Raw genomic sequence first — 24,652 nt, forward strand, 5'->3', positions numbered from 1 at the left:
AGGATATGCTGGTCAAAGGGATGGTGCCAGACAACGTGAGATTTCAGCACGCTACTCAGAGCAACACTCGACTTAGAACTTATGACTTGTTTGTTTCCAGAATTTTCTACTTAACTATTCTAGGAGTGAGGTTGACTGTGGGTAACTGAAACTGCATATAAGGGTGGGGGAGGCTACGTTACTGTAACTGCTGATAAGGAACAGTAACTAGGGTGTGTGGACAGGTAGTTTGTTCCATATATAGACCTTCAGTTAATCCATCCTTTCTCAGACCCATGTCTTGCTCCTGTTCTTTTGCAGTACCTGTTGCTTCTAAGCAGTCACGTCTTACCAGACAGCTTCCACATCCTTTGTGGTTCTCTTTGTATCTTTCCATCGTCCTGCTCCCATCTACTTTTTGTCATCTAGTACAGACAGGAATTGGGAAACTATAGCCTGCAGGCCAAATCAGTCTGACTACCTGTTTTTGTAAATAAAGTTTTATTGGAATACACCCATGCTCATTTGTTCACATGTCATCTGTGGCTGCTTCTGTGCTATAATGGGAGAGTTGAATAGTTGAAACCAAGACTCCCAGAGCTGAGTATTTGCCCCAGAGACTGAATGACATACAAAGCCTAAGCTATCTAGTCTTTGGTCCTCTACAGGGAAGGTTTGCCAACTCCTGGTCTAGGAATGTTTTGAGATTTATCATTTTCTGGTGAGCATACCTACCTGCTTTTACTTTCTCAGCCACTTCTCATCATAGGTATTTTAACTGATTGTAAGATTCTCTTTTAGTCCAGTAATACTGAGGGAGTGCATAAATTCCCTCAGGCCTCCAAAGGTCCACTCGACCCTCTAGAACTGGAAGGACAGATTTCTTACTCTTCTCTATGTTAGTATACTGGCAGCCTACTTATCAGTGACTGCCTCCATTTCTGATCCTGTGAAGTCATGGAAGGGGCTCTGTGAGAGAACAGGGACTCTGTGTAGTTCCTTGTGTCTTAACACAAGACCGTGAACATAGCAAGCTTTCAAAAAATGTTTGTTGAATGTATTGAATGAGTGAATGATTATGTTTCCTTTTTTTCAGGCCAGTTGGGATCATCTGTTTTTTTTTTTTTCTTCTGAATGCACATTTAAAATAGCTTTTACCTATTAATTCATTTTTATATCCTTTCTTAAGATGACTTATATGAAGGATGGTTAATCTTAGGAATGGAGAGGAACTTTGTATTCTGGATATGTGTCAATCCAGATGTTGTCTACTATTCACCTTTTAGAAATGTTCTTTTACAGACTGAAGTAATTTACTTTTTCATTTTTTTTTTCTTTACAGTATCACATGATTTAATGGGTAAATAGTTGCAGTTTAAATGGTGATATGTTTGCAGTCGATGTAATGTCTTCATAGTGATCCAGAATGTTCTATGAGTGTATTTTCAAATATTTTTCAAGTGAGATTTAAAAAAAATCTTGATTATGTGAAATGATTATAAAAAATAATTCTGAAACAAAAGACTTGTAAACAGGAGTAAGAATAGAATCTAAATTGATGAGTTTTTTTCTTTTACTCTTTGGTACGTGTATGCGCTTGTCTTTCTGACCGTCCATTATTTAAACTCATTTCTCTTGTAAATTAAGACAGATATACTGAGTTCTTAGATAATAAAGAAATGATGTAGATACTTCCATTAGAGTAAATTTGTCATTTTTTTTTTTCTACTGCAGTTAATGTGTTTTCTCTTGAATTCTGGTGTCCTCAATAGTACCAGTTTAAAATGCATAGCAGTTCCATAAAGTGGAGATGGCTCCTGAATGCTCATTTGGAAATAAAGCAAATAGCCTGTTTTAACAACTTCTGCAGAAGAGCATTTTTTATAGATATGCTTCTTTCCCTGTTATTTCCTTTAAAAAAGAAACACAATTCAGTTCTCACTATTGTGTGTTATTTGATTCAGCCCATCTCCCATGCACCTTTCAAACACATGAACCAGTTTATAAATGCAGAAATTTGGGGTTTTAAATGTTTTTATGTAACTGTATCATATGTGTAGAGGAAAAAGAAAGGAACACTGGCATCTCTCAAAAGAAGGAATGAGGAGGATGTGTTCTTGGCACTTTGAGACTGTTGAGCTCTGATGTGGTGATGAATGTTCTTGGCCTCCAACGGCAGATTTCACAGGGCTAGTCCAGGGGAACGGGGAGTGTCTTCCACATTTTCTTGTTTGTTTTGTTTCTTTTTTACTTTTGCTACATGTGTATAATATGCTTATGAAAAGAACCCCACTTTTTCTCAGAATACATTGTCTTTTGTCTTATTACACCTAAACATTTTTGAAGAAATTGTTTTAAATGGAATCTCCAAGAAATGAGGAGCTATGTTGGGTATGTATATAGTGTCATTGTAGAAGAGTTCAGGAGTTCCATAAATATAAGGCAAACAGTAAAATATAATGACATGAGAAGTCTTTAGAGGTATTTTTTTTTTCTTTTTTAATCAGTGCCATCCTGTAGTACTTTCCAAGATGGTATAACTGTTCTGTATCAGCACTGTCCAGTGTAGTAGTCACTAACTACAAATAAATGAGCTACAAAATAATGACTGTTGAGTACTTGAGGCATGGCTGATATGACTAAGGAATGTAATATTTCATTAAAAATATTTTGGTAAAGTATTTTTATGGTTTCTTAATTATAGACTAACAGATTTTAATTTTGTGTTATTTAATTTTTTTTTCTTTTCAGGTAAATATATGCAGATGATGAACATTCTTAAGCCAATTGCTTTTGATGTTATCCATTTCATGTCTCAGCTCTTTGATTATTACTTGTATGCAATATATACCTTTTTTGGTCGGAATGATTCAGTAAGTCAGTGTTTTGGGGGAGGAGTCTGTTTCTTTTAAAATTTGCTTTTGTAAATGTAAAGTTCATTCTCTCTGTATAAAATACACAAGTAACATTATTTTGAAAGTTATCCATCCAAAATGCAACAGAATTATTGATACCAGCTTTTTGTGTGCCCAGTTGCCCTGTTTAAAATATGTTCGTTTTAAGCTTTGATATAATAGACATATTATATATTATTCACATTTTTGGCAGAAAAAGTGCAGCATCTCTTTCTAACTTTGATGTGTTTTGGCAGTGAAAATGTGCAGGTTGCTTTGTTTAAATCTGTCTTGGTGTATATTTATTACAATAAATGAAACATTTTAAATCTTGGCTAACAACTATAGCAGGCACTGTACATTCAGAAGATAATGGCAAATATTTTTTAAAATAGTATGAAAATCTTTGAACTGAACCATCTGCCTGCCATAGAATTAACATTTCCTGTACCTCCTTTATGTGCTTACAAAGATCTTGTTGAGTTTTGTCTTTTTCTACTCCTAAGGAGAACAGCACAGTATTAAGCAGGTAACTGATCTGATATTTGGGTATTCCTAGATTTTTGACAGATTTTTTTTTTAATAAAAGCATACTGTTGGATTTTATGAACATATCCTAATACTAATTTTTCACATACAATATTTTGTACCTTTTCGAAAAGTTGTGAGTTTTAATGGATGCCTATATTCATCATACAAAATGCTCATATTCTCACTGTGATCACAAGTATATCAAAGACATGATCTTTTAATATAGGATCCGAATTTGCTGTGTTCTTAACTCTGCAAAATTAGAATACTATCATAATCAGAGACAAGTTGCTGCAGAATTCATGTCACTATAAAATAGGTACTAATTCATTATACAATGCTCAATAAATATTAAAGAAGAAAGCCATTTTGGAGTTTTAGCTAATTGTTAGCATCTTTTAGTCTTCTAAGTGAGCTTTACTCTATCTTCTTAGACTGTGCCTCTAGAGCAGTGCTGTCCAAGAGAAGTTTTGCAATAATGGAAATGTCCTATATTTGTACTGCCCAATATGGTAACCGCAAGCCACAGTGTCTTTTTAGCACTTAAACGTGACTGGTATGATTGGGGACTGGATTTTTCATTGTGCTTGATTTTAGCTAGTTTATATTTAAATTAGCTACATGTGACTTGTGACTATCATATTGGTTAAAACAGTTCTGTTCAGGCTTGAACATTTGTCAGGATAGACCATATTTCTGGGTCATGAAACATGTTCTAATGAGTTTAAAAACCATAGAAATCATATAGGATATATTTTCTGATGTCAATATAATTAGAAAGAAATAACAATAAAATGGGAAAACTGAAACATTTCAAAATTAACACACATCTAAATAAAGATTGGGTTAAATAAGAAACCCCTAGAAAAATTAGAAAATATTTCAGAGTGAATGACAATGAAAACACAACGTACCAAAGTTTGTGGAGTGGAGTTAAATCAGCGCTTAAAGGAAAATATCTGGTATTCAGCTTTACGTCTTCTCTTCCAGTCTATTTGCCTTGTATTTTTTAGTCTGTAGGCCTCATACAGCATATATATCTGTATGCTTGAGAAAAGCTACAACCACTTGACCTCCAGCACAACATAAAATAAAAGTGGTATGAGTTGACCTCCTTGTCCTGTTCCCTCCTCCCTCATCTCTCCAGGATGGAAAGTGTTGAGCCTTTCACCCTTGAATATGATGCTAGCTGTTTTATAGAGCCCTATGATCATGTTGGCAAAATTCTCTTCTGTTGCTGGTTTTCTGAATTGTTATTATGAAAGGATAAACTCAGTCATGAAAGGATAAATTCATGTTATCATGAAAGGATAAAGTTTCTGAATCTGTTTAAGTAATCATAACTTTCTTTCCTAAAGAAATATATTAATATGATGAATTATGTTGGTTAATTTCAAAGTAGTATTTTAGGCTATTAAACCAGTCTTATAGTCCCAAGACAAACACCACTTGGTCATGAATGAATTTGGTAATATTTTCTTGTTGTTGTTGTTTGTCACTAAGTTGTGTCCAGCTCTTTGCAATTCTTGGACTGTAGCATGACAGGCTTCCCTGTCCTTTACTGTCTTCTGGAATTTTCTCACACTCATGTCCAGTTGATTTGCTGATGCCATCCATCCATCTCATCCTCTGTCGTCCCCTTCTCTTTCCTCAATATTTTCTTAAGAATTAAAAAAAAAATTGTGTCCATAAAGTTTATGAGTCTGTAGTTAGGTTTTCTGTGATATCTTTGGCTTAGAAATCAGTGTAATATTAGTCTCGTAAAACAATTGGGAAACATTCTTTTTTATATTTTCTGAGAGTCTGTGTAGGGTTAATACTTTTTGAAGGTTTTTATTAAATTTAACAATAACTGCTAAATATTCTATTTATTCTAAGGTCAGTTTTTATGAGTTTGTCAAGGAATTTGTCCATTTTATCTGGTTTGGTAAATTTATTGGCATACAATTATTCATAAAATTCTCTTATTATCCTTTTAATGTTGAAGACTCTATAGTGTTATCCATACTCTCATTCTTGATACTGAAAGTGTGTATCATTTCTGTTTTGTTTTGTCTGTGTCAGTGTGACCTTTCCCATCCTTGGGTTCTTTAAGTATATGAAAATCTTTTAGGCTTTGCAATTGAAAGTAGTAATCTGTGGGAAAGAAATTCTAGTGAAGTCTCTCTCGATAAATTCATTAGATTGATTGATGTTATTGTTACACATGTGTCCATAGCTCTCTTGTTCCCTTGAGGATGAAGATTTGACTTCTTTCCTTGATATTTTGGTAATTTGGTGTTTGGAAACCCTCTGAATGCTAAGAATTTGAGTAAAAACTCATCACATACTTTTCACTACTTTGAAGTTAAAACATTTGCAGGATTCTCTCCAAAGTGATTTAACATGCTTTTCATTGGCTTTTTCAGTTGGAATCAACAGGACTAGGTCTTAGTAGTAGTAGACTAAGAACAACTCTAAGCAGGATACAAGAAAGCCTCATTGATCTGGTAAGTAATCAATTGGAATCCATTCTTTTGGGTTATTTAAGATAGAAATTGGCCATCTAATCAACTGCATGTAAATGTATTTCTATACATACGTTAATTTCCTGTGTTCCTAGTCCACTAATTGCCTGTAGGAAGTGAGACGGAGGTTTCTTATAGCCAGATGGAGAGAGAAAGCTAGTATACCCAAAAGAATATGATACTGGTTCTGCATGCAGTGCAGGTTCAAAGAGAAGAAAGTTTATCTTCAGAATTAATATCTGAGGATGACTAAAGGAGGATGCTAGACTTTGAAGAGCAGGCATGAGAGTAGTGAGGAAAAGGAGAAAGAATGGTATTCAAATTAAGGTTCCAAGGCTGAGCAAGGGCTTGGAGATGGGAGCAAGCCCAGCCCAAACTGACAGGTTTTTGTGATGAGGCATCTGTTTATGCCAGAGAGTTGTGTTGCAAAGATTGTTTAAGGACCACTTTGTAAATGTCTTTAACATTTGAAACGTTTGGGTTTAATTGGCTATATAGTAAGGAGTCTTGATTCTTAACTGTCATGTGATGAAATGCATGTTTTAAAATGCTGTGTTAGCAAAACTGGGACTGATTCTCTATAGTATTTAAGCCAAGCATTTAATGCAAGAAAAAAAATTTTTTTCTTATGCTTGGTCACTGTAGCCAGAGACGTGTGTTCTTCAGTGCTTTTCTCTGCATCCGAGAATTTTCCTTTATTCCTTCACTTACCCAAATAAATGATTACTTTTGCATAAGCTCTATATTATGAGCATACTTCTTATTGAAGTTTTTGTAATCATTCATTCTTTTAAGCAGTACTTATTTTGAATAATTATTATATATAATGCATTACTGTGATAGTGGAAAAGTCATCAGTACACAGAGGTAATTCTCATCTTCTTGAAACTTGCATTTTATTGGGGCAGCGAGACATAAATGTGTTAAGAGTGGCAGGTCTTGATAAATGCCAAGAAGAAAATGAAGCAGGGTGATGGGACAGTGCTCTTCAGACAGAGATATGAATAAAGTGAGAGAACCATGTGTAGATACTTCGTGTGAGCACTGTTATGCAGAGGAAATAACCTGTATCTGTCTCATCCAGTCCCCTTTAAATTTGGAGAACTTTTTGCCCAGCACTTATTTTTAAAATATACATTCATATTCATAGCACTTACTTTAGTACACAGTATCTCTTCAATGTATGTATATAAAGTAAATGAATAAACTTGAATCCTCGAGTTTGATGTCACCTGGATTAACCTGGCTTGTTCTCTTGGTCTTGCTGTCCACTTAATCCTGATCTTCATTTGCAGAGTCAACGCTTGTTTGACACAATCATCAATTTTTTTTTCTGTATCTTTTTTTTGGTTTTGTGTAAAATTCATCATTGACTTTCAGCCCCATTGGCATTTATCTGTTTCAATTTTGCTTCTCCTTGTTTGACACTGAGTATAACCTTGACCTGAAGATCTTGTTTTCCAGATCTTAGCCTACAGCTGAATTTTTTCTTGTCTCTGGCTGAATGCCTGATGATAGATGGGCCAAAATATACCACTAGAGTCATTCACGCTGGTGTTTCTCTGTTAGCTCTGCTAGTTACTAGCTTATGATTGTCAAGCCACAGTTCCAGATCTTACCCTTGAGGTGTGGATTTAATGCTGTCATACAGTGTGTAATGAAATAGCGTGATCCGGTAAACAGTGACCAAACTAGCTGTTCTTTAAGACAAGCTGTCACCCATCTACTGATAACAATGTATCTGTAGCATCTGTCAGACCAGTTCTTGGTGCATTGGAGATGTTTTTTCCTAAGTTGGTGTAATAGTCAATTTTATAAATGCATTTTTTTTAAAACCAGAGACAAACCCCTCCCTAATATATAGATAGATATGCCTGCTTTTTTCCTTTGGTACCTTGTCTTTTAAAGATACTTATTTGTTTATTTTTGGCTGCACTCTGGGTCTTTACTGCTGTGCATGGGCTTCTCTAGTTGTGGCCCAGAGGGGCTACTCTTCCCTGTGGTGTGCGGGCTTCTCGTTGTGATGGCTTCTGATCGCAGAGCACTGGCTCTAGGCTCACAAGCTTCCGTAGTTGTGGCATGTGGGCTCAGTAGTTGGGGAATGTGGAATCTTCCCAGACCAGGGGTCAAACCCATGTCCCCTGCATTTGCAGGTGGATTCTCAACTGCTGGGGAAGTCCCTAAAGATATCTTTTTTTAAGACCTTATTCTTCCCATCTCTTTAATCAAAGACTGCACCTTGGACCAGAAGCCTGTGCAGGCTGTCGTTCCCCTTCACTGACCTTTGACAGAGTCTCTCTGGAGTCCTGACTCCTCTGATGGAGAAGACTCTACAGCAGTACACCAGAAGCTTTTCTGAAAATTCCCATTAGTTTCCAATGGTTTACATGTTAAATTGTTACTCATACTGATAAGCATTGTTTTATTATTTTAAAAAATATATTTGTCATTTACTAGACCTTGATCTTAGGTTTTCATAAGCTGGTATATAAATCATCTTCATTAATTTGCGTCTATACTGGCAGAGAACATTAATTGGTTTCTTGCTATTCAATATATTTCTTGTCTATTAAAACAAATTTTAGCCTAATCAATCTGAAGCCACTGGATGGAAGTAGTATTTTTTCCTTATATTTCTCCTGTGTGCTCCTTAAACTTTAATAAGCACTTTCTGGGTAATTTTCTCCATATCTTTTAAGTTTTGCTTGTCTTTAAGCTGTAAAAGGCAGAATCAAATCATCATGTTCTTTAAAATGCCACCTGAAACTGCTTATCATGTAAATTCACTGTAAACTAAGAAAATTTGTTTGACACATCAAATAAAAGTCTAAAAAAAATGGTCTAATAGTGAACAAGTAGGAAAGAGGGCTGGCGTAGGTGGTGATGGTAGCAGACATGTGAATTTTTGGTTATCTACCTGGTGATGTTAAATTGTTTGCTTTAAGATCTTTGGCCAACTTTGAATCTTTGATAAGAAAAAATGTGTTCTAAATTGATCCAGAAGAGTCCATAAATATGAATTTTCTTCGTGTTAGTACATTAGTGGCAGAAAAAGCTGTAAGTGTAACTTTCACTGTGAGAATAAAGATGAAGGTTTCATTTCTTAATGTCTTCAAAGGGCTGTAGATCCTTTCCTTACTCTGCTGGTATGAGCTGAAACATGGGTCCTGTTTAGAAGCTTTTCCATTTAAGTGCACAATAAGCACATACCATTTGCTTATGTCAGGCTGACATTTTGGTGACTTTCTTGCTCTTCTTGAGCATATTTCCCCAAATGGGTCTGTTTTGAAGGTAGACCCATTGAGATTTGTTGATGGATTACAAGAGGAGTTTGACACTGAGAAGAGTCAAGGATGGCAGCTGACTTCTGGAGCCTGTGCCATTAGTGGGGTGGATAAGGCTAAAGGGGCCGCACGTTTGAGTAGGACATCAGGAGTTCAGTTTCAGATATGTTAAATCCGCTAAAGATGAGAGACCGGTCAGGGCTTAAATTTTGAGCTGTTGGCATGTAGATGGCATTTAACTCTGTGAGACTAGATAAAATTGTGTAGGGAGTAGAATGTAAGTAAGAGAAGTGTCAGGAATAAAGGCTGGAGCACTGCTGGGTTCAAAGGTCAGGAGGAATATTGAGAAATGGATATTCAGAGTTGACTGTTGGGCTTGGCCCTAAGAAGGCCAGTGGGTACTTGGCTAACTCTTTCTTTGTGGAGTGAAGCAAACACCTGATGGGAATGAATGGGCTTGAAAGAGAATAATAGAGTAAGAGAAGATTCTTACCATCCTCTCCATCAGTGAAACTGAGGAGGGTCTGCTTATGCCAAGAGGCATGCCAAGAAATTAAGGTACATAGGAGGCGAAATTGGTCCCTCCCTTGGGAACTCACTGCTGTAAGGGAGAACAACCGCTGATACACTGTGCTGTATCCCGCATACAGGCATACATATAGATGATGGTAACACAAGTACATTTCTCAGGAGAGTGAGAAATTTACAGGAAGGAGGTAAATAGGAGTTCACACTTGAAAAGTGAGGTAAGAGCTAAGAAGACAAGGAGAAAAGAGCTCTAAGATAGGAGTGTCAGTAGGACAGGTGTAACAAGCAGTCCAGTGTGACCAGATCTTAGGGGTGCAGAGATCATCTGGAAACGAGACTGGCAAAGTGGTAAAGGAGTGATGTCGTGGCAACAAGTTTAGGCTTTTTCTCCGTAAGGAAGGGATTGTCAGTTGAGATTTTTAAATTATGGACTGGTGTGATCCATTTTAGAAAAATCACCTAGGTATTATTGAAAAATAAACCAGTATGGAAAGTGGAGTAGAAACAGGAGAAGCTAGAGGGACTGTTAGGGGATTTTTAGAATGGGTCCCGTGAGGAATGTTGTGAGGACTTGGTCCTGATGAAATAATGGCATGAGGAAGAAACAGACAAGAGAGTTGTCTGTTTAGGCATGATGGAGGTGAGAAGGAAGGGGGGTCAAGAGTGATTCTAAGGTTTTTTACTTGAACAGTCTGGTAGCTGGTGAATAAATAGCCACCAGAATTAAATTATTAAATATAATAGCCCAGGCAACCAATTGGTACAAAACAGTGTGAAATTTTGTGATTTGTTTGTTTGTTTGTTTTTTGACAGTAGTGGGGTGATTTTTTTCCTTTTTAGTAGAAGGAAATAAATAATGGAGCCATGACACTGATTAACTTGCATAGTCCCTTATCCTGATCGTCCTGAGAGAAAACACAGTTGTTCACAAAATATCTTTTAAATGCTAATTGAGTAATTAGAGATTGAAGAGAGACAGTACCTTTAGTAGAAGATAGGCTATAAAAAAAAAACCTAAAGAACAATAAAACCATTTTCTAACTTGAAAGGTTTTATAATGTATTATTTCCATTTTGCTAAATTTATAAACCTATTATGCTCCCAGAGTTCTACGCATTTGATGTCTCTTTTTTCCCATAAGACAAATGTTAAGAGATTTGTGATTATAAAATTGATTTAAAAAGTAATCTAAAGTAATCTAGAGTTACATTTTGTACACTTCTAGCTTTGTTTATATTCAGTTTTTGTCCTATAATTTTCTTTGAGGATCTTTTAAGGCTCAGCCCACTCTTCTCTTAGGACATCCCTTTCATTTATTTCCATCTACCATCTTCCTGCAGATCAGTAATCTATCTGTAGGCATATACAATACAGATGATTCTATTTCAGTTTAGAACTACATTTTAGTCCCACCTTCTTGGGAATACACCACGGTTACCTTGGTTAAAACTTCAATGTGAAAGGGTTGATCACACCACAGTTTTTTTTATTTTAACAGCTTGATCCTGGTGGGGCAGTCTCTCTTTCAACATTTACAAGTTCTTCAAAGACTTCTCACTATCGTCTCTATGCAATATTTGTCGGTTCATAAGGATTTCTTGTTTTGACCAGGTTTAGGAAAATAGTATATGGAGTTGGGTCATTTTCCTTTAGTATAAAAAGGAAAGTTCTAGTAGTTATGAACTATAAAAGGAGGGGAAAAGAATTGAAATTAAGTGTAATTAACACATGCCTGAGAGCATTTTAATTATAGTTCCAGTTTTGTAACATCGTGTGGTTTATTGCTATTAGATTTGCTACTTCAGGCTGTGTTGTGTATATGTGTGTTTTATTTTCAGGAAGTTTCAGCTGACCCCACTGCCACACTCACAGCAGCAGAAGAGAGAAAGGAGAAGGTACCGAGTCCTCACCTGAGTCACCTAGTGGTTTTGACATCTGGGGACACATTGTATGGGTTGGCGGAAAGAGTGGTCGCCACAGAATCCTTGTAAGTTATTAAAAACAGTTGCTTTGCCATTAAATATTTAAGAAAGATGATAAAAGTAAGCATTGTAGTCTATATTACTTAAACTACTCAGTATTTCTGAGAAATATGTCCTAAGATAGAGTCCCAGTCGATTTTTAAAATTGCATGGTTGATTTTTAGGTGTATAAATGGAAGAAGGGAAATCTTTTAAGGTTTGTTCTTTGGCAGCATGATCCTTACTTTAAGTGAGACTTCAGAGAAACCTGTTATAGTATGCTGCTGCTGTTGTTTAGTCGCTCAGTCGTGTCCAGAGTCTTTGTGACTGCATGGACTATAGCCCACCAGGCTCCTCCATCCAGGAGATTTTCCAGGCAAGAATACTGGAGTGGATTGCCATTTCCTTCTCCGGGGATCTTCCTAACTCACTGATCGAACCTGTGTCTCATGCTTTGGCAGGTGGATTCTTTACTGCTGAGCCACCAGGGAAGCCCATGTTATAGTATAGTTCTTTATATTTTCCCATTGAATTTTGATTCTAGAGAAACTGTAGTTACACTGTGAATTTAGTATTAAACGTAGTCGACCCTTGACCTTTGTAAATCACCAAGTTCTTTAGTAAAATTAAAGCGTATAACTTCTTCCATAACATGTGGGCATGACTGAGCAACTGAGCATATCAGTTCAGTTCAGTCGCTCAGTCGTGTCCAACTCTTTGCGACCTCATGAATCGCAGCACGCCAGGCCTCCCTGTCCATCACCAACGCTCGGAGTTTACCCAAACCCATGTCCATCGAGTTAGTGATGCCATCCAACCATCTCATCCTCTGTCGTCCCCTTCTCCTCCTGCCCCTAATCCTTCCCAGCATTAGGGTCTTTTCCAATGAGCCAACTCTTCGCATGAGGTGGCCAAAGTATTGGAGTTTCACCTTCAACATCAGTCCTTCCAATGAACACCCAGGACTGATCTCCTTTAGGATAGACTGGTTGGATCTCCTTACAGTCCAAGGGACTCTCAAGGGTCTTCTCCAACACCACAGTTCAAAAGCATCAATTCTTCAGTGCTCAGCTTTCTTCATCATCCAACTCTCACATCCATACATGACCACTGGAAAAACCATAGCCTTGACTAGATGGACCTTTGTTGGCCAAGTAATGTCTCTGCTTTTAAATATGCTATCTAGATTGGTCGTAACCTTCCTTTCAAGGAGTAAGCGTCTTTTAATTTCATGGCTGCAATCACCATCAGCAGTGATTTTGGAGTCCCCAAAAATAAAGTCTGATACTGTTTCCACTGTTTCCCCATCTATTTCCCATGAAATGATGGGACCAGATGCCATGATCTTAGTTTTCTGAACGTTGAGCTTTAAGCCAACTTTTTCACTCTCCTCTTTCACTTTCATCAAGAGGCTCTTTAGTTCTTCTTCACTTTCTGCCATAAGGGTGGTGTCATCTGCATATCTGAGGTTATTGATATTTCTCCCAGCAATCTTGATTCCAGCTTATGCTTCCTCCAGCCCAGCGTTTCTCATGATGTACTCTGCATATAAGTTAAATAAGCAGGGTGACAATATACAGCCTTGACATACTCGTTTTCCTATTTGGAACCAGTCTGTTGTTCCATGTCCAGTTCTTACTGTTGCTTCCTGACCTGCATACAGGTTTCTCAAGAGACAGATCAGATGGTCTGGTATTCCCATCTCTTTCAGAATTTTCCGCAATTTATTGTGATCCACACAGTCAAAGGCTTTGGCGTAGTCAATAAAGCAGAAATAGGTGTTTTTCTGGAACTCTCTTGCTTTTTTGATGATCCATCAGATGTTGGCAATTTGATCTCTGGTTCCTCTGCCTTTTCTAAAACCAGCTGGAACATCTGGAATTTCACGGTTCACGTATTGCTGAAGCCTGGCTTGGAGAATTTTGAGCATTAATTTACTAGCGTGTGAGATGAGTGCAATTGTTCTGTAGTTTGAGCATTCTTTGGCATTGCCTTTCTTTGGGATTGGAATGAAAACTGACCTTTTCCAGTCCTGTGGCCACTGCTGAGTTTTCCAGATTTGCTGGCATATCGAGTGCAGCACTTTCACAGCATCATCTCTGAGGATTTGAAATAGCTCAACTGGAATTCCATCACCTCCACTAGCTTTGTTCATAGTGATGCTTTCTAAGGCCCCCTTGACTTCACATTCCAAGATGTCTGGCTCTAGGTGAGTGATCACACCATCGTGATTATGTGGGTCATGAAGATCTTTTTTGTACAGTTCTTCTGTGTATTCTTGCCACCTCTTAATATCTCTGCTTCTGTTAGGTCCATACCATTTCTGTCCTTTATCGAGCCCATCTTTGTCAGACAGAATACTCTGAGTTTTTGTGTATGTAACAAAAGGTAGGGAAAAATAGAATGACTGCCAGCAGTCTTCTGGCCGAGTGACTCCCATTCATGCACACCAGCCTCCTGCCCTGAAGTTCATGTGTATGCCTCAGCCAAGTTCCAGTTTATTTCATGTTACGAGTGTTTGGGTTATTTTTGAAAAGCACCAGGCATTAAATCTGTGAATTCATGGGTCTGTTGTGTGTAATTTACATGGGACCTTTGAAAGAAATCGTTTCAAAAAATACCATTGTATTCTCCTTTCTATCTTTTGCATTGTCAGTGCTCATATCTTACATGCAAAGCCGCATAACTGTATACTTTGTAGTAACCAGCTTAGCTCCCTTGAAGTCATGCTTCTTTCCCATCAACTCACATTCAGAGATAACTCAGCATTAATTTTTGTGTGAATTGTAAATGAGTGTGTCACGTGGCCATGCACGGTTGTTCTTTAAAATGTAAAATAACTTTGTTAAACTTTTGGTCAGAGATCTTAAAGATTAGTTACACAAAAATATTGACAGGCTCTAAATCCTGTGTTTCATTTACATGGTGGGTTATTCATTCCCTTTAGGGTATTCTTGGCTGAACAGTTTGAGTTCCTTCAGCCTCATCTGGATGCTGTGATGCCTGCAGTCAAAAAACCCTTTCTTCAGCAGTTTTATTCTCAGGTCAGACATGTCTGGTATATCCTTTCGACTGTGAGCAAGATAAGACTCTCACATGTTGTTTATTTTGTTTTTTTATTTTTTGCTAATGATCAGTGTCTCAACTTCAGGAGAGCTGGATTAGAGTATTTGTTTTTTCATTCACGAATTCCTGAATTAACTAAATGCTTATTGAACTCCTCATATAACTTTTAGTCTCGTGAGAGAGCCAGTTAAAACAGTATTACACACTAACATGTGTAAAATAGATAGCCAGTGGGAATTTGCTGCATGACTCGGAACTCAAACTGGGACTCTGTGACAGCCTAGATGGATGGGGTGGGAGGTGGGAGGCAGGCTCAATAGGGAGGGGACATATGTAGACCTGTGGCTGATATTTGTAGATGTATGGCAGAAACCAACACAATATTATGATTATCCTTCAATGAAAAATAAAGAAAACAACCCTGTTACAATAAACTATAGTTCTGGGAAAGAAACAGTGGCAGGGTATTTAACCTTGACTACAGATGGCGTGGGTATAATTGGCAGAGAAACGTTGTCTTGAGGAAGTGATGTTTAAACTGGACTGAAGAAAAAGAGACTGAGTCAGGAGTATATATATATATTTTAATCTGTGTTTTTTATATACTTTCATTGTAGGTTTATATAATTTAATTTTTATTTTTAAAAATTTTACAATTTTTTTTATATTGGAGGGTAATTGCTTTACAATGTTGTGTTGGTTTCTGCCATACAACAACACAAATCACCCAAAGGTGTATATTTTGACTGGGGCAGTGGCGTATATGAAGACCCACAGGTGAGAGAGAGGCATGGTGGAGCTGAGGAAAATTCACATTCTTAAACAAGGGAAAAGGGATGGTGATGAGAAAGATGGCTGGAGTGAGTAAGCTGAAGTTACGTGACATCCAGCGCTCCCAGCTGGGAGCTGGACTTTGTTCCAAGGGTACGGAGAAGCTGCTGGAGGATTTGAAAGAGGTGATGAGTAGCACAGTGAGGTGTGTGTTTTGGAAAGAGAGCTTTGGGGGTGGTGTGAAGAATGGATTTTAGATGGCAAACCTACAGACAGGAGACCAGCTTGAAGACTTTTGGACTACTTAAGGTAAGAGATGATTGGATCTTAAGTTGCAGTGTGGGAATCGGAATGGAAATGGAGAAAAGCAAAAGAATTTGAGAAATATTTGCTTATCTCCATGAAAATCTGTAGTTTTACTGTTGTATTGTCAGTGGACTGAAGCATATTGAATGTCTCAAAATTATATTTTGAGTAAGATCTTTGCCCACAAGTTAAAGTATTTTCATAATTTTTATCTCCAAATGTATAGCATTTTATTTTCAGATACGATGTATACTAGAAATGGGGGCAAAATAGTTTTTATAAATTTGATACTTTTAGAAAAAGTTTGTTTTTCTGTGAAATTTATTTCAGACGGTCTCAACGGCCAGTGAATTACGCAAACCAATTTACTGGATTGTAGCTGGCAAAGCCATTGATTATGAACAGATGCTGCTCCTAATGGCTAATGTGAAATGGGATGTGAAAGAAATTATGTCACAGCACAACATATATGTAGATACACTGTTAAAGGCAAGTATTTTGGGAAACATCTTTGTTAAAGATGCTTATAGTATGGAACTATTCCTGTAATTGCAGTCACTCTAAAGTTGTGAGATAATGGTTTTTACCATATTCGAGCATTCTTGTGATATTAAAGCTCCTGAGTTGGTTTTGGATTTCCTTCCAAATTTTGTGTTCTTTTAGACGCAAGAATACTTTGTAGATTTTGTCTTTGCTCACAGATTTCCCATTTTGAGTTAGAGTTTGATTAATGTGTCTTGGCTGCCTTTCATATTGCATAATCTCAATAGCCATAGCTGTAGTGACAAGAAGACATTTCTATAGTTGTATTTGTATTCATTGGCAAGAGATCATACTCCTGGCTATTCTAGTTTGTTTTTCCCAGAAATCACATTAACTTTTGCTGTGTGTCATGCAAACACCGTTTTGTTTAATGACTTACGTTTATAAGTTTTCTGAAAAGAAGTGTAGTTGTTTTTTTTTATTTATGTATCAAGAGATATTTATAAATCATCTGACATATGTCAAATACTGATCTAGCTGCTAGCAATATAGTTAGTTGTGAATTAAGGAGCTTAATGTGCCATCAGTGTATTTATATGCTAGAGCAGGGACAACAGTAAAGAGACACATAATATATAATGTGTCAGGTAGTGAATAGTCTTGTGAAAAAATAACCAGCAGAAGAGGGATAGAGAGTGGCAGAGTGTGGGTGGGGGTGGAGTACCATATATTTCCTTGTGGTCAAAGAAGGATCAAAGTGATAATGAGAGGCCTGAGGGAAGTGAGGCAGTGAACCATGAGCATGTCTGAGGTGAGGAAAGCGCAACTGAGAAAATGAAAACAGCTTTCAGAAAAGTGTTACTCTTCAAATTTGTCAGTGAAAGGAAAGTTGGCCCTTCCTGGCTCCCTATTTATCTCATTTACACAAACATTCTTACCTGCTTCATCCAAGGCAGTAAATAATAGCCTGCAATACTTGAGAACCAGTCAACAAACCCAGAGATCAAAACAGAGGTAGCAGCCGCAGTCATCTGGGGTGCCAACTCCCAGCGCGTCTAGGATCGTTCTGGAGGGCTGGAGACTGTCCTCAGAGTCAAGGAGCTAAGGGTGCCAAGATCAGTTAAAAGTGTCTAGGCGTTAGCACGAGGTCTGCACATGCGCGATAATTGCCACCCTGGAAGGACTTTGATTTCTCAAGCACCCAGGAGACTTCAGCTGGGAATTTTAATTTGGAATATAAAAGATACATGTAATTTATAATCACACTTTTTTAAACAGTTCTATTTTTGAAAAGTTGATTCTGTTTTTTATGACCTGCTTATTATAGTACTTGGGCTTCCTTAAGGTGGCTCAGCGGTAAAGAATTCACCTGTCAATGCAGGAGACTTGAGTTCCCTGGGTTGGAAAGATCCCCTGGAGGAGGAAAATGGCAACCCACTCCAGTATTCTTACCTGGAGAATCCTATAGACAGAGGAACTTGGTGGGCTATAGTCCATGGGATTGCCAAGAGTTGGACACAACTCAGCACTAAACAACAAAAACAATTACAGTACTTATGGAGATGCAAGAAAAAAGAGACTTCTGCCCTCAGTGAATACACACACACACACACTAGAAAGAGGCTACTTGCTTCAATTAGTCTTAATTTCAAGAAATATTATAAGAAAGAGCCAGTGTTACCCAGATTATTAACCTGAACTCAAGTTTCAGCAGTTTAAGACTTTCTCTCATAAGGGGACTTTTATGATGAATTTTATTCTTTTTGTTACTTTCCCAAATCCAAACCTTTAGGTAAAAGCAGTCTGCATTTGTTGCCCCAAATGGATCATAAGAAAAATGAAATAATTTTATTATTCATTTAACAATAAGCATTCTTGAAGGTTGTATTTAGCAATGAGTAGAATGGCATTTTATATAATAAGCATATAAATTTATCTTTAAAATATTAATAAAAAATACTGTGACTTTTAAAATCTAAAGCAGCTTTTACTGTAGTGAAGCATAGATCTGGTAGCAAAAACAACTGGTTTTGCTAGATTCATGAAATGAAAAGAGGAAGAGCAATTACTTATTTACTTTGATTTTCAAAAGTAAGCTTAATGGATTGAAGACCCACTTCTTTCTCATAAATAATTAAAAGCAGTTAACTGTCAAAGAATAAATCATCAAAAATATTGTGATCTAGGAAGTAGCAAAGGATAACACAACCATCATGTAATAGTAGCTTCACTGATGATGATCAGATTAGATTTTTTTCCAACCTGTGTGTTATTTGAACACATTGTCAGTCTTGACTTGTTACGTATTGCATAGCTTCTTTATTGAGGAAACTAAAGAAAAAAATACTGTTTTAAGGGCTGTTAAATTTATTTGAACTGTATTGTCAAGAAAGAATCAACAGCATTTACTTTTGTTAATGAACATATTTAGATGATGATAGTCCAAAGAAATCAGAAATATAAATTTATTGAAGGGTGAGGCATCTGCTGTTTTCATGTTGTTGGAATTGTCTAAATTATATATGTTTTTATTTTTAGGAGAGTAGTATCATAAAAGGTACTGATGACTAATAAAAATGTTCAGTTTTTCTGTAGGTAATGAGATAATATGGAGTTTTTTTGGTGCTGAAAATTTACAGCTATTATATGACTTGAATCTTTCAGTATGTAATCATTTATTGATACTTACTTTAAAAGAATGTTTAGGAAACAGAATAATTTATCGGACTACTCTGTAAGGAGTATAGCTACAAATTACAAATAGTTTACTCTGAGTTGAAACCTTATTAAAGCATTTTTTTAAAATCTGGGTCCCTTGAAGATATTTTTAAAGATGTATTAGTTATTAATCCTTTTTAATCCATACTGACAGTCATAGAAAATTTGAGATGTAGAAACATTTGAATATTGTTTAATCAGTTAATGGCACTTACTTCATTTGAGAGGAAATGTAGTTTACTCTATATTACAACATGATTAGTTAATTTCATATACTTCACAGTAAGTCCAAATTATCTTGGGCATTATCTCTTTGTTTTACTTGATTTCATTCTGAGTCTTTTAGTTTTTTTTGCCTCTAAAATGGGAAAGCATTATAATTTTATTCACATATGGCTATGATTTTTCTTAGGAATTTGAGCTGTTTAACATGCGGTTAAATGAAGTTTCTAAGAGAGTTCGGATACCTTTGCCTGTGTCTAATATACTTTGGGAACATTGTATACGCCTGGCTAATAGAACTATTGTGGAAGGGTAAGTTTTCCATGAAAGCATATCTGATTCTTCAGTCGTAATATATGAATAACATTATGTGTTATCACCAACAGATGTAGAGAATAGATAAGAGGTAGTGATAAATGGCAGACAGTCTCATAATAATTCAGAGATGTTAAATCCCACTGTGTCCCTTTTTTTCTTTCTGATGACTTAGAATCAACTAGTTGGAGTGAAGAATGTAGCATCTAATGGTTATCTGAAAGTTAAACTATTATTACCAAATATAAGTATGCTGATGATTATGCATTGATTACTATTTGTCATTTATTGGACCAAGCCCTTCACAGGATTCTATCATCAAATTGTAACATAAACTCTCTTTGATAGTACTGTTCTCTGTTTTGTCAACAGAAAGATAGCCTCACCTCAGAAAATCAAGGCTACAGAGGTTAAGTAACTTGTCCAGAGAAGGCTTAATATCTCCTAATTTTCTCATGGCAAAATTAGTCCTCATAACCATTATATACTGCTTATAATATCATTGTTATATCCTTGTAAACCATATAAATCTTTCATATGTTGAGTTTGCAGATCAAAAGTAATTTTCCCACTTACTCAGAGGTCACGTTTACTCTGTCCATAACATCGGGAACACAAATAAGAATTAGTAATACATTTAAAATATACCTTGAAAGCAAGCTTCTATTTCAGAGACATTCACAGTGGTCTAGAATGGCACATCAGTTGAATTTTCACACTGTCATTCATCTGATTTCTCTTCAATTCTTATTTGTTATAGAAAAGAATGTGTCCGAAAGTGGAAGGTGACAATGACAAGCTGACAGCAGCCTTGGCATTTTGTATTGAAGTCAGCAATGCTATAAATCCCAGATGTCTCTGTGTCAGCAGTCATGACTGGATTTTACTGTTAATAAATTTGTTTAATTGTAGAATAGTGACAAATATTATATATTTCAGTATAAACTATTAAAGCTTTATCACTTTAAATAATATAAACTAGTCTTCTTGCAGATTTTCTTAGGGAAAGTACCTCATCTCCTTAGATTGAATTCTCCACATTTTGTGTGATTGAAGGAATGAGAATCACACAAAATGACTTAATGGAATGACTTAATGAATAATAAAATTGTACTGTTAGGGTTAACAAATATATTCTTATTACTAGTCCACCTTAGAACATGTAGTTTTTTAGTAGTGTGGGGTCTCAGAAATAAGTCTATAAAAGTGTTTTATTATGAGAAATATGTATATACTTTCTATGCTTCTGTTTCTTAGGTTTGCTGAATGTTTATGGGAGAGTTATTTCATTTGTTTTCTTTGCATTGAATAGTTATATTGAACAGTTTTATGAAGCTAAGATTACTTGAGAATATTCATAGCTTAATTTTATAAATAATTCTTGGCAGCCAGATTAACTTGATTGTCAGTTTAACTTTCTTATAGATGAGTATGTTAATTGATTTTGCAGAACTCTGGCCTGTAGAACAGCAAAGAACCTTAGAAGTTACTTGATCTCTTTGCTTTGCAAATGAGAAAACTGAGGCCCAGATAAGTAAAATGATTGCTGAGTGACAGGGCCCAAACACAACACAGTCCTTCTGACTCAACACTTGTGTCCTCTTTTTCTCATAGCATCTCAGCAAATGTGGGTTAGAGAGAAGTTTAATAAGTGCCTAAAGGTTTCTTTTTCTAACCATCCCATCACTTGTGTTTGTTTATTATTGTGTATCTTAGATATGCCAACGTCAAGAAGTGTAGTAATGAGGGTCGTGCCTTGATGCAACTGGATTTTCAACAGTTTTTAATGAAACTTGAAAAGCTAACTGATATTAGACCCATTCCGGATAAAGAATTTGTGGAAACCTATATTAAAGCGTACTACCTAACTGAGAATGACATGGAACGCTGGATCAAAGAGCACAGGGTGAGGGCTGAGAAGCAGTTAATTAAATTTTTATTCCTCATCTTTTGTGGTGTTCTTGTGTGGTGTGTTAGATCATTCAAAATCATATGGATGAAACAGAATGTTTTGTTTTTTTTTTTAGCATGAACTACTTAGGCCAGTTCTTTACCATATTCACATGGTGTCTGTGCAATGCCCTTTGCCTCATCAGATCCTTTTGAGACTTTGTGAACTGTAACAGTAATTATCTGGAAAAACAGAGTCTGAACTTTAGCTGTGTTTGTCCTGCAACTGTGTTGTAGGAAAAGAGCTGAAATTGGTAAACTTCAGGACAAATACAGGAACATTGAAATGATTCTCAAGCTAAAGTCTATATATAACTTTTAGAAAGCTGGAGTGGATTGCCATTAGAATACTGGAATGGATTGCCATTTCCTTCTCCAGAGGATCTTCTGACTGAGGGATTGAACCGCGTCTTTTGCATCTCCTGCATTGGCAGGCAGGTTCTTTACTGCTACCACCACCCAGGATAGCATCACCAACTCAATGGACATGAGTTTGAGCAAGCTCCAGGAGTTGGTGATGGACAGGGAGGCCTGGCATGCTGCAGTCCATGGGCTCTCAAAGAGTCAGGCATGACTGAGCAGCTGAACTGAACTGAATTGATATATAACTTAAACCTTCTTGTAGCAATCAACAATGATGTTCTGAACACACTGACATGTAGTAGTGATGATTGGATATTTGTTGTTTAGTTGCTAAGTCTTGTCCGACTCTGTGACCCCATGGGCTGTAGCCCACCAGGTGCCTCCATCTGTGGGATTTCCCAGGCAAGAGTACTGGAGTGGGTTGCCATTTCCTTCTCCAAGGGATCTTCCCAACACAGGGATAGAACCCATGTCTCTTGCACTGGCAAGCAGATTCTTTAGCATTGAGCCACCAGTGAAGCCTAATGATTGAATATACTAATATTTATTATTTAAATAGCTAAATTTAACTTCATCCTACATTAGATTTTACCTTAAGTATACCTTAAGTATAGATAAAATTGTTTTTCTTTTGTGTGAGTTGGAGAAGATCTTGAGAATCCCTTGGACTGCAAGGAGATCCAATCAATCCATCCTAAAGGAGATCAATCCTGGGTGTTCATTGGAAGGACTGATGTTGAAGCTGAAACTCCAATACTTTGGCCACCTGATGCGAAGAGTTGACTCATTGGAAAAGATCCTAATGCTGGGTAGGACTGGGGGCAGGAGGAGAAGGGGACAACAGAGGATGAGATGATTGGATGGCATCACTGACTCGATGGACATGGGTTTGAGTGGACTCCAGGAGTTGGTGATGGACAGAGAGGCCTGGTGTGCTGCAGTTCATGGGGTCTCAGAGTCGGACATGACTGAGCGACTGAACTGAACTGATAGATATGTAGAGAAAAATACTACATGTAATAAGTGTTATTTAAGATTCTGAATTTTTGACACAGTTCAATTCAACATGTATCACCAGAGAATGCTCAATACGAGGAGCTTTTTGATATGATTGTTATATCATTTGTCTAGTTAGGCAATATGTGAAGATTCATTTAATGAAAATATGGGAAGTGTTAAAATCTTCACTGAATCTTATTCCATCAGTAACTCTAGCACATGCTATAAACATCATAGGTAAAAGTTATGTAAGTTTTTATTTCATCTGACTAGATAAGGAAGTAAGGAATTATTCATATTTATCAGGCACATCCTTTCTAGTTTTAACACTTTAGGAAAAGGAAGTGAGGTTTAGTATGGACCATTACCCTGAATTTTGTGTTGATGTGCCCACCATAGGGCAGTTTCAGATCTTTGACAGCAAAATAGAAACATACATCTTTTCAGTGATTTTGATCAGTACACCAGAACTGAGAAATGTCAGCACTTTTTATCTCATTGACCTCTGTCATTTGAGGAACAAGATGCTGGATCAGATGCAGATGAACTGCTGAATGTGGCCAGAATCAATTTCATAACTTAAGCTGTTAACACTTTGGAGTTGGTATTGAGGAAGGGATTTGGGGCAAGTAGCTGAGGAGAAAAAGCCCAACTCATAGAGATCCATTATTTGATGTAAGAAAGATGCCCATTTTAGGGTTTCTTCTTTTGATACAGTGGACTAAAGTTTTTTATTGTTGTTGTTCAGTCTCTGAGTCGTGTTCAACTCTTTGTGACCCCATGAACTGCAGCACGCTAGGTTTCCCCGTCCTTCACTATCTCCCAGAGTTTGCTCAAAATCATGTCCATTGAGTCAGTAATGCCATCCAGCCATCTCATCCTCTGTTTTCCTCTTCTCCTCCTACCTTAAATCTTTCCCAGCATCAGGGTCTTTTCCAGTGGGTCAGTTCTTCACATCAGGTGGCCAAAGTATTGGAGCTTCAACTTCAGCATCAGTCCTTCCAATGGGTATTCAGGACTGATTTCCTTTAGGATTGATTGGTTTGATCTCCTTGCAGTCCAAGGGACTCTCAAGAGTCCTCTCCAGCACCACAGTTCAAAATCATCAATTTTTTAGTGCTCAGCCTTCATTATGGTCCAACTCTCATATCTACATGACTACTGGCAAAACCATAGCCTTGACCATATGGACTTTTGTCAGCAAAGTGATGTCTCTGCTTTTTAATATGCTGTCTAAGTTTGTCATAGCTTAGTGTTTTGGAAGAGCTTTACTCACTGCTATTTGTAATACAGTGAAATTTTCTTTGCAGCAGAGATTGCCCTGTTTTCTAGAGCTCTTTCCACAATGCCTGGTATGGTGCCTGGGTGGTACTTCCTAAATGTTGAGTGATCACTTGAGAGAATTCACCAGGTGTTGAGAGGTGCTCTCAGAGATCAGACACACAAACTGAGCAGTTTTCTGAATTATTAAAATGAACTCTTTTCCTGTATTTTTAAGTTGCACTATCTTTAATGTTGTCTCCAGTGAAGACATGTTCTTTTCTCATTAGATGATAGAACACAGCTCTTTCCCTTGCTGAATTCTTGATGCAGAACTTTCTGATGAGTCCTGTTCATCACGCTCATCCTGACAACTTATCTGAAATCCAGGAACTAAATCAATTTGTACAGCAAAAAAATTCTTAGATAGTTGACCGGCAGACAACATAGATTTGAACTGTGCAGGTCCGCTTATATGCAGTTTTCTTCAATAGTGAATACCTACATTATCCTCA

The 24,652-nt window shown here is 36.9% G+C and overlaps 1 protein-coding gene across 6 annotated transcripts in view; it reads left to right on the forward strand.

Moving 5' to 3' along the window:
• VPS50 (VPS50 subunit of EARP/GARPII complex) overlaps positions 1–24,652 on the forward strand; it is a 131,487-nt gene that overhangs the window by 105,220 nt on the left and 1,615 nt on the right. For 4 of the 6 annotated variants that reach the window (XM_081531444.1, XM_081531439.1, XM_081531440.1 and 1 more), the window contains 7 exons: positions 2,731–2,852; positions 5,813–5,893; positions 11,562–11,710; positions 14,632–14,728; positions 16,158–16,316; positions 19,441–19,562; positions 21,282–21,471. In XM_081531444.1, the coding sequence (XP_081387570.1) occupies positions 2,731–2,852; positions 5,813–5,893; positions 11,562–11,710; positions 14,632–14,728; positions 16,158–16,316; positions 19,441–19,562; positions 21,282–21,471 (920 nt within the window). The remainder of the gene's footprint in view (positions 1–2,730; positions 2,853–5,812; positions 5,894–11,561; positions 11,711–14,631; positions 14,729–16,157; positions 16,317–19,440; positions 19,563–21,281; positions 21,472–24,652) is intronic. The other 2 variants (XM_081531441.1, XM_081531443.1) reach the window with 1 other exon arrangement.

This window comes from Giraffa tippelskirchi, chromosome 10, assembly GCF_054371585.1.
Source record: "Giraffa tippelskirchi isolate mGirTip1 chromosome 10, T2T-mGirTip1v1.2.pri, whole genome shotgun sequence".
NCBI lineage: Eukaryota > Metazoa > Chordata > Mammalia > Artiodactyla > Giraffidae > Giraffa > Giraffa tippelskirchi.